At 37.3% G+C, this 18,893-nt stretch overlaps 1 protein-coding gene across 13 annotated transcripts in view; it reads right to left on the bottom strand.

Moving 5' to 3' along the window:
- CADPS2 (calcium dependent secretion activator 2) overlaps window positions 1-18,893 on the bottom strand; it is a 335,485-nt gene that overhangs the window by 27,652 nt on the left and 288,940 nt on the right. For 10 of the 13 annotated variants that reach the window (XM_075727943.1, XM_075727950.1, XM_075727954.1 and 7 more), the window contains 5 exons: window positions 18,250-18,405; window positions 15,391-15,538; window positions 8,706-8,780; window positions 5,137-5,220; window positions 4,987-5,019 (listed from right to left, as the gene is read on the bottom strand). In XM_075727943.1, the coding sequence (XP_075584058.1) occupies window positions 4,987-5,019; window positions 5,137-5,220; window positions 8,706-8,780; window positions 15,391-15,538; window positions 18,250-18,405 (496 nt within the window). Of the gene's footprint in view, window positions 1-4,986; window positions 5,020-5,136; window positions 5,221-8,705; window positions 8,781-14,363; window positions 14,379-15,390; window positions 15,539-18,249; window positions 18,406-18,893 lie in introns of all 13 variants that reach the window. The other 3 variants (XM_075727951.1, XM_075727941.1, XM_075727947.1) reach the window with 1 other exon arrangement.

The following is an 18,893-nucleotide window of genomic DNA, read 5'->3' as shown; positions in this document are numbered from 1 at the left end:
CCATGTAAGAGATATCTCAAAAACACTGCTGACTCAAAACAGGTGATGCAGGGCTTTCCCTCCAATTCTGCAATAGCTTGTTTTTATGGATCTGAAAACAGAAGGGCCAGTTCCCAGGTTGGGGTATACAGAGGAGGAGGAGGAGGAAGGCAGGAGAAGCCCTGAGCACGAGGATAATGACTGTTCCGTGCTCTTTATTTTTAAACAGAGGTCTCCAAGTAAATCCTGCTTAAAAATGAATGGCACGGTATGGCCACACCTGAATAAACACCGATTTTCCAGAAAAAGTCATCTGCTTCTTAAAGCCAGCTAAATGAGGCCATGCAATACAAGTGTGATATTTGGAAATGGAGGTATCTGGAAGGACCCAATGTGTATCTGCCCGGTAGGAGGCAGAGTTCCTACTTCGGCCTCTACAGGACCCCGTAAGTCAAATGCTGGCACATGTGTGAGGCCCCTTTTCATACCTTTGATCCCCACATAAAGGCAAGAGCGGAGCGAGAGGCCTGGCATTGTGCGAGCTGTGCACTGCTGTCAGCCTGGGTCCTTCAAATGGCCTCTCTGCACTTGGTATGACAGGTGGCCTACATGAGTGAGGGAGGATTAGGTTCCTTCTGTGCCCTCTACATGACTGGCATAGATTACTGGCTCCTACAAAGGGATTTAAACATACCTTTCCGAACAAAAAGCAGTATATAAATATGCATGTAACTGGATGCTCAATTTGTATGAGTAATTGCTCTGGTTATATTTGTAAATGAGGCAAATGTGTGTAGAAATGACCAGCCAGAAACGCAATTATTTGTGTGCAAAACTGACTTACATGATGAGAAACTGAACACAATGAAATTATCTACATGATTGAGGAATAATAATCATTTGAGATTAACAATATACATTTTTTTTCCCTTAATTCTACTGCATTCTTTCCGTATTCTCATTAATTAACTGGCTTTGTGAACAGAACATCAAGAAGAAAGAAAAAAATGAGGTTGTAATTCTACATCTTCTAAGGATTGCTTGGGCTTTAAGAGAAACTAACAAAGAGTTATAGTGGATTTGACTGAGGTTTTTTTTAAAAAACCTGTAACCCAAATCAGCTCCTGCATTCCCAAACATCAAAATATAGCATTAACAAGAGAACAAATTGCATCCTTGGTGTACTACTTATATTTGTAACATTTGTGTTATTTTCCTCCAAACATTTGGTTTCGCTCACATGCACAGCAGCCACAATTTCTTTCACTTCAGAGCATAACGTATGGTGACAATTACCAACAAAAAGAGCATAATAGCAACGAGATTTTTTCAGTATTATTTTTAGGAAATCATAAGCCTTCTTTCTTGTTACTCATCTTAGTCTGGGTTATTTTGCACTGTTCCTAGTATTTCTGTTGGTGTTTCAATTACCAAAACATACACAGTGTCCGTATAGCTCTATACAGAATAGCTGGGGAAAGCAATGAGAGCTCCTTGTGTCTGTGTATGTCCCACTTCGTAAAGAGCATTCTGAAAAATGGAGGCTTACGTTGAATGTTTTCTTGAACAGGTTAAAAAAAAAAAAGATGAAACTCCTTTTTTTTGGATGGAGTTATTCATAATTCTCTGGCAAGATTAATGAATGGAAGGGTAGATAGCAACATTTTTACAAACATATCTGCCAAATGGACTGCAAGTCTGTGTCTCCATTTTCCACCCTTGCCCTGAGAAGTTGAGGGATGCCTTCTGGTGAGTGTGCATCTTTGTGCCCAGCTATTTAATGCCTAAATCCCCTCTCAATATTAATAGAATTAACCTTTTCCTCAAAATGACCAAGAAGCATCCAAGAATGTCCTCATCCTTTTTGAATCTTTTATTTACCTTTTAACTTTTTTATCCCCTTTACCTCTCATCCTCTCTCTAAAACGTTCTGCTCAGTACTACCTTCATTTTCTTCTAACATCTCTTTTGTCTAGTTAGTTTCTTCTTATTTCACTATAAACCAGCATATTTTTACCTCTTTGCCAAATATTGAGCCTGGTAATCAAAGATCAAAAACTCTGCTGAATTCACACACTCAAAAAACCCCCGAAGGCCTTTTGCCTCCCCCAACCTCCTTCTCCCCCAGATCCATCAAGTGATCAATAGCTCTGTTTCAGAAACCCCAAGGACAGCGCTAAGGTGACCCAGTGAGATCCTCGAATGGAGGTGGGGAACAGGGGCAGAACGTGGTCATCTAACAAAGTGCAACTTTGCACATATTTACAACTACATCAAAAGAAAGCTCCTACTGTGGTCACCTTTAAGTCACTTCCATATATACAGCTGTATGGTAAGGAGGGACTTTGTCCTGGTTTTGGCTGGGATAGAGTTAATTTTCTTCCTAGTAGCAGGCATAGTGCTGTGGTTTGGATTTAGTAGGAGAAGAATGTTGATAACACGCTGATGTTTTTAGTTGTTGCTAAGTACTGCTTTTGCTAGTCAAGGACTTTGCAGCTTCCTATGCTCTGCCAGGTACACAAGAAACTGGGAGGGGGCACAGCCAGAACAGTTGATCCAAACTGACCAAAGGGCTATTCCATACCACATGACGTCATGCTCAGTATAGAAACTGGGGGGGGTTGGCCAGGGAGCAGCGATCGCTGCTCGGGAACTGTCTGGGTATCGGTCGGCGGGTGGTGAGCAATTGCATTGGGCATCACTTGCTTTGTATATTATTATTGTTATTATCCTTATTATATTGTTACTATTAGCATTACTATTTTACTTTATTTCAATTATTAAACAGTTCTTATCTCAACCCAGGAGTGTTTCTCACTCTTACTCCTCCGATTCCCTCCTCGATCCCATCGGGGTAGGGTGAGTGAGCGAGCGGCTGCGTGGTGATTAGTTGCTGGCTGGGGCTAAACCACGACAGACTTAAGAAGAGATTTTAAACTATATCAGTTCAATATACTGCTATACGAGGCATTTAATTAGCTTCAGTGCAGGCTTGCTAGGTTACCATCACACGACCAAGAGCTCAGCATAAATCCCTCGCCCTGTGCCACCCGCTCTCCACTTCTCACTTCAGTTGCGAGCCCAGGAGATGACCTTGTAACGTGATGACTTACAGCTTCCTTTTGCAGGTGGCATTTGTAACTCCCACAAGTGGTGATTTTAGACTCTATTCAGACTGGACACTTGCTGTCAGTTATGACAGTAACGGCTCTTCTTGGCCTCAACTGCATCTTCACAAAAAGGGGAAGAATGTGAAGAAGCAAAACCAAACCCCAGCCTACAAAACTCCTTCAACCCAGGGGAAAACGTCCTCCAGAATTTGGAAGATGTTTGCTTGGACAGATCCACAGCCTCCCTGAAGTACAGTTTACACCTGTAGTTTACAGCTGTAGTACTATAGCCCAGTTCACCTCGTGGGCTGTGGGCAAGGTGTGTGGGATAGTGAAGGGACTGTAAAAATGCAAGGATCCTGACAGCCTGTCTATGATCTGGTTGTCTCTTCAGGCCAAGCACCACCGTTCAGTGAAGGTGAGAAAGGCAACAGGGCTCCAGCAACCACCTCCCTGCTCTGCCTTCCCCTCCTTCCGGAGCAGTGCATCCCTGCGTGACCTGACTCACAATATTCCCCTGAGCTTGTGGCAGAGGTATTTTTCGGTCTCATTTTTATCATTAACTTCAACGTCAACATATCCAGGCCAACAGTAAAAGACTTCAACATCTCCTTCTCATGGATATTCTATGTAATTTGGAGAGTTTTTCATGTTACCTGAAAGAAGTCAATGAATTTCTAGTTTGTTCAGTAATTTTTTCTTCAAGCTTTTGAGTCTTAAGTGCTTCACCAAGGACCTTTTGGGGCAGCTCCACAGCACAATATATTAACAAGAGGTATTCTAAATTAACTGGATTTGATACGAGGTCATTCCTTTGAATGCAAGATTGGGCCTACTTTTTTTTCTTTTTTATAAAACACAAGAGCATTCATACAATTCAACAAAAAGTCCACAGGTAACCAAATAAGCAAAAAATTCTGAAAACATTATCCGAACAAAAATATTACAATTTGTTATCTTATGAATAAAGCAAATACGGCAAAATAATGAATTCCAGAAATAGAGATTTTTCCTTTTATTTTGTATGCATGGACTTAAAAAAATGAATTAATTAAAGCTTGCAAGTATTATATTTTTAAGTATAGAACTGCTGAAAGGATTTCTGGCCACCACATAGCTTAGCATGTCTGGTGTTCTTCTATATTTGTAATTTTATTTCTTGTAAGGTCATTAACATCATAATTTTAGCCATTTTTTGCTATGCTTAGAAAATAAGATTGTTTTGGAATCACATTAAAAAGGGATGAGAACACAGATTTGTGAGAGAACAAAGGATACTTATTGACAGTGATAATGAAAATATTTAATAAATTCTTCCTTGCTTTTTTAAACAAAAGATACTCTACTATGATATTCTAATAAAATAGTCTAATAGCTGAATTTTGCTTTTATGTATAAAAGAGCTCCAACAGCTACCCTTTTTAGTTTTTATTTATACCACACAAACATTGCATAAGCAATGGTACGTCAAATAGAGATTTAGCAAGCAAGGGATTAAATAAGCGAGATTCGGTCCTGAAGTAAGAAATCAATAAATAATGGATATTCAAGTATGATGCTTTTACTTGTTGCTTATCCTCTACATTTGAACAATGTAGCCAAATGATGGAAAGACCCCTACAAACGAGTATCTAAGTTACAATCCTCACTCTTCCACAACTGAAAAAGTGCATTGAGAATAACCTTTCTAAGCTTTGCTTTGAGAGTTACTCGTTGCTTGAGGGAAATGAAATGCCCTCTGAGGGTTGTAGTGGCTGTTTAAATACTCTGTGTAAAGCTATAATGAATCTCTGTAGGAAAGCAAAATGTCAACAATAAAAAATGTGAGCTAACAAAACCCCAATTTTTTGAATTATTATGAACACTAGAAAAAAAAAATTAAAAGAGTTGTACTTACAGGAACGTCAACATATTTTGCAGCTGCTTTCACCTTTAGAAAATTAAAAATAAAACAACATACAGTAAGTGCTTATTACTACAGATTGTGCACAATTTCAGAATTATGCACAGAAAGAAGAACAGAACCATTGTGAGTCCAAACACTTACAGTGAATGAAACTAATGATGAGAAGAAAGTACCTTCATCGTATCTTGACAGTTTAGACAGCACACCTTCTAACACCGAAACAACCTGGAGGAAAAGCACAGAGAAAAATCTAAATGCACAATATGAAAAGTAAGTATTTTGAATGAAAATGTGAGTTTTTCTTCCTCAGATTTTTGTTGTTCAGCAGGGCAATGCAAACTGTGAATTTGATCACTTTCTCCATCTCACAAAGTGCTGAAATCAAGGACAACATTCTTTTCTCAGCTTCACCTATTGATCAAACTGATGGAAATCATTGCTGAAACGCTACAGAAATAGAAACCCAACCCAAAAATTCTCCTGATGTGGACCTGCTACCCAACACCACTTTGCTGCCTCTCGAATGTGTGGTTAAATAGAGGAGTGTGTGTACCCAGCATGTATTTTGGGTAGAAAACACACGTTATTTTCTAGGACCACAGTTTCTAAGATCACAGCTTCAAAGATGATGGATCACAATTGTTAAAGGTGGTGCTCAATATCATGTTCCTCTTACCTTTGCTATTGAATAGAAACCCAGCTCTGATTTCACCCAACAGTATAACAGCACTAGAGTTTTCTGTCAGCTCATCTTCAGCAACGGCATGTGCTGTTGAACTGCTATTCAATAGCCAAAAAGGGGCAAGAAAATGTAGGACCCAAACCTCTGGTATGGTGTAGTTCCCACCCCCCCATACTTTCACCTGCAATTCTCTGAGTAGTGTCATTCCTCAGCAAGTGGCATGAAAAGGTGTTTTTGCCAAAATTTATTTCTGAGCAAAAAAAATCTTATTAATTGCATTAATTATAGCCTTAATGTTTAAACTCCCCCAAATTAGCCTTAAAACAAACAAATCCCCTTCTCATGTCCTTCTGTGATGTTATGTTGCTCAAGTCATTCATGGTATATAACAAAATATCTGTCAGCTGTTGTATTCGGGTGCATTTATTTTACACATATGAATTGCTTTCCAGTTTATATGAAGATTGTTTTAAAAGTCATCCCTTGTTCCCAACACAGTCATTCCCACAACCACGAGTATCATTTTATGAGTGTGAGGACAGAACAAAATTCCATCTGGCATGCTGTTAATGGGCACTGTAACAGTGTCACAACAGTGTCACCTCCAGAGGAACGGAGATCATCACTTTACAATAAGCCCTGCTCTTAACAGTTCAAGGAGCAGGAGCAAGTGCAAACTTACATTTGTCATTTATCAATCTAACCTGTCATATTTACAGTGATTAATTAAGACACCAGCATGTAGGTGCTGATGAAGGAATAAAACCACATCATGACAGAGAGTAGCAGTTGTTTCTGCACCCCATGCACAGCATAATTACAGTCCCTTTATTAGACCAAATACCAGCTTTCTGCTTTGCCGTTGCATGCCTGCGAGAAGCTGCCGTTCATACTTTAACTCATTTTATCTGACTGGCAAGGGTCCTTTCTGCAGAAGGGCGTTCAATCTTATTGTACAAAGATCCACTATGGAAGGGGCTGATCTCACAAACAACATGGTGTCCACAGTGCCAACAAATGGTTCCAATAAAAGCGGGACACAAAAGAACAGAGATCAAAACATTGCAGTGCCAAGGATGTCCATTTAAACGAAAGGTTTAGATATGAAGCTGGAAACTTGTTTTCTGAGACCTCAGTGACCGGACGTGTGAAGCTCTAAGAGCATTTCTGCATATACCTCACATTCTCTGAACTGGTTACCCTGAGACACACTGCGCTTTGTTTCACTGTTTTGTGCTATTCCTGTGATTTGTTAAATGCTTTAGCTTGGTAAGTCTTGCGTACAAAATGCACAGCATAGTCTTTACCAAGTAAAGTCTCACTGAAGTGAAAGTATTCTTCATTTTCATAGATGACTTGCAGCTAAAAACAATTATTGAAACACTTATTCCACTGGAACACAAAGGAAATAATACAGAGGCAAAGGCTAAAAACCAACAAAAATATATTAGATGAAAAAAATGCACACACATGGGTATTATGCACGTTGACGTGCATTTTTCCTCACCAAAACCAAGAGTGAAACATCAGCCTTCCTCTGTACCCTTAGAGGCTTTCTGCCTTGAGAAAGAAGCAATCAGGATGACACCGGCATTTCACATCTCAAGTGAGGAGAGACTGGTTAAGCTTCTAATAAGCAGCCAGTGACACAGAATATTTGCTTCCTGTTCCGAGTTTTCAACCTCTGGTAATAGCATATGTGATACCTAAGAATGCAAATCCCTCTGTATTGATGGCAGTTGTCTCTAGAACTTCTTGTACATACATTCAGGAGGAATATGACTATTTTCTTCCTTCTTCTATAATCTCAGATATTAAAAAAAATAATGAAAAGGTTTAACTTTTAATAGCATGATTCACTCTGATTAAATTCCCATTTCTTCCTCTTCAGGAACACTAAACCCATAAACTGACAGGTCAGTCTGGACTGATGACAGGCGGCATGCAAAACTCGAAACTGTCGAATCGAACCATTTGTAGTTATGTTCCTGTCAAAACTTCACTTTAGAGAAAAAATGCGGGTGGTTTTTACACATTTATCAGTAAGTGGACACATGTTGCTTAAAATTCTGCAACAATTCTACAAAACTCTTCCTCTTCAACTCCTGTGCAAGTGTGGTGGGTGTCAATCCAAAAGGAGATTCCTGCTCCCCCCACCCTGTGCCAGCAAGCTGTAACAAGTGAAAATGAAGGCATGATGAAAATATGACCACAGTCTTGTTTTTTCCCACTAACTCATAAATTGTGAATGTACAGCTTATTTCTCCTACTTTGAAAATCAGGTATTTCTGGGTAGTTTGCAATGCATAGGTAACAAAATGTCTTATAAAATCTTTCTGTTCTGTCATTTGCTGTGTCCTTTGAACTATTAGGGACTGAAAGCTTTTCTTTTCTATCAAGCACTTGCTGGAGTAGAGGTGCAGTACTACAGTACAGTAACATAAAACATTGTTTAAGTTTTCTTCACTTACTCTCCAAGCACCTATGTTATGTGAAAACATATTTTCTTTTTAAATATAAAAAAACCCTACAAAGTCCATTTCAAGAAATAGCAACGTATAAAATATTTTTAAATTAAATGGTTTGTGGAGCAAAATCTCATTAAAAAGTTATACTGATACTCTGGCATCTTTAAATATAAAATTTAAATATTACTTAGTGATAGGAAGAAAGTTTTCCTGTGAAAAATTAAACAACAAATAAAACATGCTATTACTTAAGATAATATTGACATAATAAAGTCCTGCCAGTTCTGCTAGCTGCTAGTGTTCTTATCTATAACAGAAACATGGAAGAGAAACTTATCCAATTAGCAAGTTGCACAGAAATAGTTTACCTAATGGGTTGTGAAATTTAATTTTGTAAATTCGATATTATTTGGATGACTGTTATTTACAAATCATGTTGCTGTCCCCCCAATCTCATTGTGTACAGAAAAACTGTGTGACAGTTAAAGACATTTCAGAAGTTCAGTAATTAGAGATGTATTTTTCTGCTTTATTATAAATGAAAATCTAAATTGTTTTACCTTTGAAACAAGAAGTGAAATAATTTCTTTAACAGTTTCTTCAATCAAGTCATCTATTTTTGAATGGTATTGTTGCTGTATTTTGAAAGATAAAGAAGCATTAGCATGTATATGAACACACACTTTTGTCATAAGTCATAAATGGTACAAAGCTGATAACCCTGCCAGATCAGATTTACTTAAAATTATCATTTTGAACATCAGAAGAACAAACCCTTGAAAACGATCCACCCAATCAACACTTTCTTACATTCTGTGTTGAAAATTTTCCCATGTACACTGTTGAGTTAAGCAGCTAATGGGGTTATTATTTAGATGAATTGAGTTCTTATTCTTATTCAGGCGAAGGAATGTGAAGGATACTTTTTGTCTTCTCCTATATAATTAAGGTGGCCATGTATTTTTTTTCTAAAGGGTTGGTTTAGCTGGAGAAGCAAAAAGACTAGAATAAGATTTAATTAATACAGCATTTCATGTCTGACAACTCTCATTCATAAGTTATTTTAAATGTCCTCTAGAAACAAAATGAGCTCCAATTGTTCATCCTAAAAGAGCCTTTCTGTTAGCACAGTGAGCTGCAGTTTATACAAATCTTACAATATGCTCAAGCAAGGGCAAAATTAAAATTTCATCAACAAAGCAGAATAGATGGTAACAAATTAATAGGCCATAAAAGGCATAATAAAACAGACTTCATTCTCCATAGCCTTTTTCTTTTGCTTTTTCATAAAGAAGGTGCCTTTAAGTAAATGCTTTTAAAACAAATCTGAAAGACTTTTTAGATAATACTACAGAGTTCCCTCCTGAAATTAACAGGAACTAGGGATCCCATTCTGTCAAGGAGGCACATCAATTTAAACAGTAATTCTTCCTTTAGAAACATTTATCTGACAGCAAAGATTGTCCCCAATAGCCACTTCACAGAAAATGTGACTTGTAAAGACTAACCCTATCTTCATAGTTCAAGGCTACTTGGAACAGCTAACAGCATAATGCTCGGAGTAAAAGTACTGAGGTCAGTATAAATATTAGCCTAAGTTAGCAGCTGCCAGCTGAATAGGTTTCAGAGTTGTAAGTTTTTAAAGGCTATTTTTTTCATCTGTCTCAGAGTTGCCATACAAACCAGAACATTAAATCTGATCTGCTTAATATATTTAGGAATGATTTTCTAAACAGCGCACCTACCGAACTTGCATTTAAATTGAGAGAGAACAAAACCATGAGATGTGTTTGCCCACTCATATGTATCTGTTCCAGATACCAACACCAAGCCTGTTAATTTTTGGTTTCAATTTCTTTTAAAGTTTAAAAACACTTGCAAAATGTGAATACATGTTTCAGACAAACATCAGCAGACAACTCAGAAGAGTGAATGAATGTATTAGAAATACATCAAAGAACTTTCCATAGTTCCAGATATATTTTATTCTAATCATATTAATATCTTGACCAATATAATATTGAACTGCTAAGGATTTAAATCACCCTGAACTGTCTGACATCTGTTGCTTACACTTGGTTTCTTACTCTCTGAAAACAACAAACAATTACATTCCCATAGATGCATGTCAAAACTATACATATTCCTATGATCACAGTTGTCCTTCCCATAAAGTGTCTGCAACTGTACCTCCACAGCACATTAAGTTAATGGATCTATGTATAGTTCCTATATTTTTGCTTTTTTTTTTTTTTTTGTAGGAATGCACTATAATGAGTAACTTCACTGGGTGACCAAGAAAAACAAGTACTAAATCAAATTACTCAAAGATCACAACAAGCTTCCAAAATCATGACATTTATTTAAAATAATTTGATTTTTTAACCCAAATTTAATTTCCTTTTTTTCACAATTTATTTTGTAACCTATGAGATCGTAATTTTTTTTAACCCACTCCTCTCCAGTTCCAACTTCCACCAAAACAGCCACCCCTGACAAAACAAAACTTCAGATCCTTGTGGAAGATTATTTGACCCCAGGAAAAAGGCTTTAGGAATATGGCAAATATTGTGGAATTAATGATAAAATCATATGAGCTGACAAGGTTGCATGCACGATCCTGAAATCAGCACTTGTAAGACTCCTGCTTTTCTACTTCTGCCAAGCTTGCTTGGTGAGAGCAGACAAATCCTCACTACTTTTCCAAACACATTTATGGTGAATTGTGCCTTTACATTCCTCTGCCCGCTGATGTGATCACAGTCCGCATGGAGTCTGAATCTAGACAATTCAGCTCCCACAGCTAAATTATTTGAATACATGTTGTGGAGTCTTTCAGCATCACCCCAAAGCCCCTGAAGGGGGCTCTGCCTTTCCGCCCTAGAGTAACTCCCAGTAAAATACAAAATACAGCTGCAGCTCTAGGAGCTACATGGGAGAAAACTATGCCCAGTGGCAAAGTGTGTCAGGAGATGTAACCAAACAGGACTGTCTTTTGAGGGCAATCTGGTTGGTCTTCCAAATGTGGCCCTCTGCTCCTACTAGCGTTTGGAAGGAGACAAAGTATTTTAGTGCCTTTTGACACTTGTGCTTTTGGGGAACAGAGGAGTTTGTTCCTAAATCCTGTGGTGATGAGCTGAGAGCTGTAACTTGCTCAGTTCTACAATATAGCCAATTTTCTTTTCTACTCTACCTCACTGTGATCCAATATAGGAGGTGGCTTTTTTAACTACTTGCGTATTTTGGTTTTGGTTTTGTTTAAAACATTTTCAGGCTAGCTTTCCTTTGTTTTAAGGAAAAACTTTTTTGTTTCCCTGTGTTTCCCTTGTTTTAAGGTTGGATGGCTGTGAAAATAAATTGCACATGATCATCTGAATGGCAATTGCTACTGCCAACATATAACATTACAGTATTACATGCAGATTGTCTCTGCACTTTTACTATCAAATCGGCTATAATCCTCTACTATTTATGCAGTGAAATGAGTCTCCTCCTTGAATTGTATGAACCAAAATAGCTTCAGAAACAAAGTTCATCAAATTAAAGCCCACTTCTCCCTAAATTTTTCCACAGATATGCACAGCACTGGCTGTGGCGCATTCCACTGAAATGGCATAACACTCATTCTTCCCCAAATTGAAACGTATGTCTCTCATTTTGTATAAGAATGATAAGGTACTGGGAGGCTGGAATTCTGAAACAACTAAAACAGTTTCTATACATGTTCCACTATGAAGCACTCAACAGTATAGACTAATGGCATTTACTCTGCTCCTGCTATCCAGTTACACAAAACAACAAATAAACTGTGACTCAGATCTAAGGTCCCGCTTGGATCTAATGATTTGTCAACCTAAGCGGCTCCAGAAATATCTTGCATTTGATTCTTGCCTCCAGCAATATTTCTCTGTGATTTTTACCTATCATATTCAAAAAGGTGAATGTTGCCAGAATACTGCAGCATTTAGATCATAAAGTTATAAGTTAATAGGTTTTAAACTATTTATCACAAATAACAAAGGCCAAAAAATCTCTGGATTGAATGTTGTGTGACAGAAAAGGTTTCCCTTACTGCTGCTATTCATTTGACTTGGGATCCATGGACTGTAAAGGAGTAGCACCTGTTGGCTTCTGGTTCAGGACAGAAGGAAGTGGGATACCGCTCACCATACAACTACCCAAGATTACATTCACTGAAACTAAGAAGCCAGGCAGGCAACTATTTGAGAAATACCAGCAACCAGTACGTTACTTAGCTGTCTTGCTGTATCCTTGCCCTGTACTCCATGAATTGCCATTCTGGTTGTCCATGAAGCAGGCTGCAGGCACCAACAGTTAGTCTGAGATACGGCAATTCGCCCCTGGACCTGTTTCTCAAACCCTCCTAAAGCAACTGACAACCAATGTAGAAGGCATCCAGACAGCTGAGCTCTCTTTAAACACAATGTAATGATCATCCGTACAGCCAAATTATGCTGTGCTTCTCTTAGGCTTTAAGATGATATCCAGAAGGCAAGGAAGGGAGCCCTCCTGAATGGCAGACTTAGTGGCTCTTTATGGGAGTGGACTTAACTGGAAGACATTTGGGAGAATGGTGAGCAGTGCATGAAGTAACGAAGGAAAACCAGGGGACCCAAACAAATTGAAACTCTAAACTCAAGTTGCTGATTGCTAACCATGATCAGAATGCCCTAATTACATGTTAAGTACAAATTCCCTCCTATCTGACAACACAGGGTGAAAACTTCTGCATCTGACTCTACTTGAACAAGATATGCAACTGCTTATAGCTCCATATAGGGAATGAAGAGCATGCTGTATGAAAGGAAATGTTTGAGTCTAACCATCTAATTAAATAACACCTTCCATCATTTGCAGAGTAAGTTCTAGAAACTGTCAGATAGATATTCAGTGTTGAGTTTTAGGTAAACGAACAACCCTTTTGAAAATTTTAGGTCAGGCCTTATGGAATGCTTTTCTTGACTGGCATAAAGGACCATGTTTCAGACTAAAATGAAGATGAAAGAGGACAAGGGAAAGAAACATAATAAGGAAAAGGTTTCAAGACCAAATGGCTAAGTAGGAGTAATTGGAAATGCCAGAGCTTCTACAGGGGAATCAGAGATGCAACTGTTTATGTTATGAGATGTTCTCCTGCCTACTTTGACAGATGGGCAGATTCCAGAAGTATCTCACTCAACAAATCTTGAAGCATTTCAAACAACTATGACATCAGCTACAAGCAACTGAAAAGCCAATTTTTTCTTAATCTTCAAAAAAAGCCTTGGGAATGGAAGAAACTTATAGACAATAATTCGAAGTTTATGAGAAAGAAGGAAGTTTCCACATTATCTGATAATTTCTGATATGTGAAGAATTTGAGATTCCTTTGGTTTATTAAATGAAATGGCATGAATATTAATTTGGGGACTTTGAAAGAAGTATGTTTTTCACTACACTTGCACTCTTGCAATGAAAAGAAGCACTGGAAGCATTTGGGGTCATGGTCAGACCTACTAGGGAACAAGGGCTGTATTTCTGTTTTGGTGTTGTGAAGAGTGTATGATGGGGCTTGAAAATCCACAGAATGGGAAGATTTCAGAAGATATCTGGTGAGGGTCTGCAGTCCAAAAGGTAACTGCAAATGCTGAACCTTGGCTCCAAGGAGACTGGCTGACAATGCAGGAGGCATCATCCAGAGCAAGTGAGAGGAATAGCGTGACTGTGGAGAATGAGGCTATACCATCTGTCTGCAGGTCTTTATGGAAGTGCTGGTATTGTCTGTCCCCAAAGAAGGGCATGCATGTGTGTATTTGCAGGTTACTGCTTGGACAGCAAGTAAAAGATAAAATGGCAGCACCAGCCTAACACAAAGAGTTGCTAGTTGTGCTTTACTTCTGATGAGCCTGAAACACGTTGTTTGCTGCTCTTTTGCTTCACTGAGAGCTGAAAAAAACTTTGTGATGCAGTAAGACGGGACACTGGGTCTGAAAAGCAGAAGAGTGAAGAATTCATCTGGAACCACCTTAGGAGGATGAACAAGGAAAGAAGAACTGAGAAGCTGATGATCAGTCTGTAGCAAGGTCAGGCTGTAAAGGAATTCCAAGGGCTAGGCTGACAAATTAACAAGAAAAGCAATATTACCATTTAAAATAAAAAGTGGCTGTTAATAACCAAAGAAAAAAATGTAAGTTAAAAAACAATGAAAAACCACTTACCCATTGACTAGCAAACTGGTTCATGTCATGGAAAACCAAAAGGAAAAACAAAGGTGACAGGGTAGAACAGGAAAATGATGAATGTCTCATTGAATTGAAAAAAAAAAAAGACAATTACATCGAATACGCCAACTTAAAAAGATGAGTCAATAAAATGAAGAGCACAGTACAGACATGCAAATATCAACAGAAACAATGTGACCAAATAATGTAAATGTGGAACTGCCCAAAGCAGACATACTTTTTTGTTGCCAAATTCTGACAAATGTTTTTGCCCTCTCTCCAAAACCAAATCAAACAAAATTACACTGCTAATGCATTAGCATAGCAAGAACAGTTTTAATTTTATGTTGGTAATCTCACCAGTCTATGTAGTACGCCCTTTTCACTTCACAGATTATTCCTGCCGACAGTGACAACATGGGAAGGACAGTATTCAGGGAAGTCTAAACATCCTTCAAAAAAGCACATCAGTGCTCCATTGCCGAGTATGTACAGTCCTGGCAGAACACTACTGCCAAAACAGTCCCTGTCCTTGGAGACCAAATAAAAAAATCCCATTAAATTACCTGATTATTTCTTTCTTCTATTTTCAGCATGTATACAGGCAGGAATACTGGGTATATGAGCCATTTAAAAACAAACCTTACTCGTTTAAAACCTGGCTGCAAAGGATAATGTTTTGGCTCTATTTTACTATTACAAAAGAGTCCTGAAGTGGGCTGTTTCTCTGCTGCAACCCAAGAGAAATTCCCGGAGGGGCTGTGAGTCAAGAAATCCTCTGAATGTTCAACAGACTCACAGGTCAAAGCAAATAAATTACAGAAGCACTCTGTGTCTTCTCTGGTGGAAGATGAGGGGTTGTGTCTTGCATGATGCTTCTAGGGAGCAGTCTATGCATGCTCCTGTATAAACAGAGCTACGTGACAATTTCAGCTGGTTTGAAATTAATCTACTAAGGACTGTCTGCAGTGAGATGTTTCAAATTAACCGAACATCGGAATTAAACATACAAAACTCCACTTACCTCTTGCCCCCCATCCAGTATGCAGAGTTTAGCTGTCTGTTTTTTGGCATCAACTAAGACATTAAACATTGTACACAGAGAAGAAGGGATACGCAAGTCTGTTGTTTTGTTTGTCTTTTGCAGCTTGAGTTCAAATGCAATTCTTGTTCTGTTTATTAGAACACAATTCATAATATGAGTCTCTCTGATAATTCTGAACAACCATTGTACAAATCTATAAACCATACTAACCATGTTGGCTTAACAATGCACATGCACGCGAGAACATCTTAGAAATAAAATTCTGTAAGTGCAGAATATCCACCCATTCAATAAACAATTGCATTGATGGTAATCTCAAGGTTCTGCACTGCTTCAGCTAATTCAGTTGGATAATAAAAGTATTATCTTATTGCCTACTGAATAACTATGCTTCCTTGTATAATGACTAAGAACAATTTAAAGCAATGAAAATACCCCACATTTTCCAGCACTTCTACGTTAAATGCAGTTTATCATACCAAATGCTTGCTTCTAAGAAATATAATTAAAAAATCCTCACCTGGCTTTAATAGAAAAGAGAATTTTATTGAAGAAAAGGAGTGTATTATTGAGCAAATACTAATATTTATATTGAAAAGTAAGATGCATCAGGAGATACATAATACAAACCCCCTATTTTCTTCTCACACCAGTGTAAATAAGGAGCAATGTAACTGAAATAAATTATAATAGTTCAGAATACATAAATATAAAAGTAATGTTTTAATTCCACCCTTATTTTTAAATGCGGGTACCAGAAACTGACACAATATTTTAATAAGATGGGAACAGAAGCATCCTATTTCCAGTTAAAAAAGTATTATAGATCGTGTTAGTACCACAATAAGAGTTAGAATAGAACAGTTCCATCATTCTTTTCTGAGTTGCTACTGTCTAATGCAATCCATCCTATGGATATAATCTACTTTCTTTGTTACCTGATGTATGGTATCTTTGACCACACTAAAACATACTTAGTGTATTATCACTAGTATGTTATGTATTAACTCTAAAATATTAATACAGTTTAAGTATTGACCCTAGGATCATTCTGTAATATTAATTAAACCTTCATTTATTGCCACCAGAATCTTCTTATTCTCTACAAAAGCAAGCAGCAAAGATGTAAGGATTGGCATTGCAGGCCAAAAACCAATCCATAAGGAATTATTTTTGTAATGCCTCTGTATTAGTAGTTCTGTTCTCAGCTTCTGGTTGTGATCCTGGCAGTGAGCCATTTTTAACCTATTTTGTGTGTGCCATTAAAATCTACACACTCAAATCTGTATGGTGCGAAGTTTTAGATAATGACAACATGTGACATTAGGTTTATTGCCTAGAAGAAATCCAAGTATTCATATTAACACAATTGCCTTTCCCACATTAATCTGTAATAATCTTTAAAAAAGACGTAAGATGAATTTGAAAAGATTCACTTTTAAAAAAAATTATTTTAACTAGTACTAATTATATAAATCTTTGTATTTTAGTCCTGTTGATAAGAGTCCCACTGTAAAGATTTTTTTCATTTTTCTCCAGGCTTGAAGTCAATATAATCAATATATTACTGCACCTCAATGCTACTCCTTTTATGGTTTTTAAGACTAAGAATGCACTGATAGTCTTCCAGTCCTTTGAGATTTCACCATTTTTCTAAAATTTGTTAGATATTTGTAGTTGACTGAGCTTCTATGCCAAATTCTTTAGAACAGATGGATGTAAGCTTACATGACATCAATTTTAGTAGATATTGTCTCATATCTTTGCTACAGAGCTTAAACTTTTATTCCATTTACTATATTATCCCCCTTCCAAAACCAAATAGAAATGTTTGTGAAATGCTTCTGCCTTTTTTACCATGATTTCATCACTGTAGCTCTAGCAATAGGCTCATACACTAAGCCTGAGGTTCTCCTTGTTCCTACTACATTTAACAGAAAATAATAAAATACCGTGTTATTAGATTTAACCTTACCGGATGTTAAAGGTTCTCTGTTTCTTTAGCCTTCCTTATCAATGTTGTATGTTTTCTGATTGACACTATTAAATTGCCTATAAACTTTCTTTATTTTTTCCCCATTCTTCTGTTTATTTTTTTAAAACTCAGTATTTTTGTGTGTCCAGATTAAGCTTTCTCCGTCTTCTGAAACACCTAATAGGAGATCCCTGTAAATTTTCTAGACATACAGACACTTCTTCTAAACCCAATGACATGTACTGAAAGCTATGGCAGAGACCTTTTTAGATCACCTAGGTTTAATTTAAAAGGAGATACCCATAATTATAAGATACAGCTCAAGAAAACAACAACATTATGTTTTCTATAATTTCCAGAAGCTTAGCAATATAAAACTTAGTTTCAGTTGGATGACTTACAGATAGCCTTTTTTTGTTTATTGTATAAATGCAATAGTTTGTAATATATTTCTTAGAGACAGCACTCTAAAATAGTGACATTAAGTAGTATTACTAACTGAACATAAAGAATAATATAGTAATGAAGAAGGGAAATGTACAAAAAGTAAAAGGATTTCTTCTGGCAGAATTCTGAGATTTGTTAATATTTGCCAGAAACATGGAATAAAAAAGAGATTTGGTTTATTCACTTCCAAGGGTCTATTCACAACGTACGTAGAAATTCTGCTTGGTATTTCCTAGCTGTTGCCAAATGGCTGATTGCCAGCTGCTGGGAAATACACACAGGTCATGATCTCTTTACAGCTGCCCTGATTCCTATGACAGGATTTTGGTACAGATGTACCTCTGCAAGCCAGTATGGCTCTTCCTATGTTAATTTTCAAATCTCTCCCAATTTTTAATTGATCATTTCAACTGTACCTTTTAACGCAGGCTTCGATCATATCAGTGGCCATGAGTTTAAGTCTCTGCTCTAAATGGTGGGCAAATTCTGGTTCTGGCCAGTGAAGATCAAAAACAAACATCTGCAGAGCATCCAGTTTCCAGAAAAGATCTTCTGATGTAGCTGAGCCATTGCTATAAGAAACAAAACAAAACAAAGTCCCCAAGAAACAGAAGATAAATGTATGGATGTCTATCCCAGTTGCCACAGAATTATCTAAGGTAGTAAGATTTCTTTATCACACCATCTTCCTCTTTCACTTCACCATATCTCATAGCACCGTTGCTCTTACTCCAAGAATGTGAAAATGGTCATGGAAAATTTAAAATAATTCCCATTAGTGTGAAATAAGTAAAGTTTTCCTGTCTGTTAGCTGAGAAATATGACAGGCTAGAGAGGTGGATGGGATGACAGGGAACATGGAAAATGAAGTAGCTCAAATTTCAGATCAAGACAGGAAAAATAAAGGGTACAGGAATTATTAATTAATCATTATTAATTAATTAGTAAGGACCTTTTCAAAACATAATTCATAATTCTGGTAGATAAGCCTACCAAAGAAATGAGGATGCTAGTAGTAATATCGTAAAAGAGAAACCCAGACAAATAGTCCCTTGATAAA

This window comes from Pelecanus crispus, chromosome 1 (assembly GCF_030463565.1).
Source record: "Pelecanus crispus isolate bPelCri1 chromosome 1, bPelCri1.pri, whole genome shotgun sequence".
Lineage (NCBI taxonomy): Eukaryota > Metazoa > Chordata > Aves > Pelecaniformes > Pelecanidae > Pelecanus > Pelecanus crispus.
This window is presented reverse-complemented; position numbering and strand designations above follow the sequence as displayed.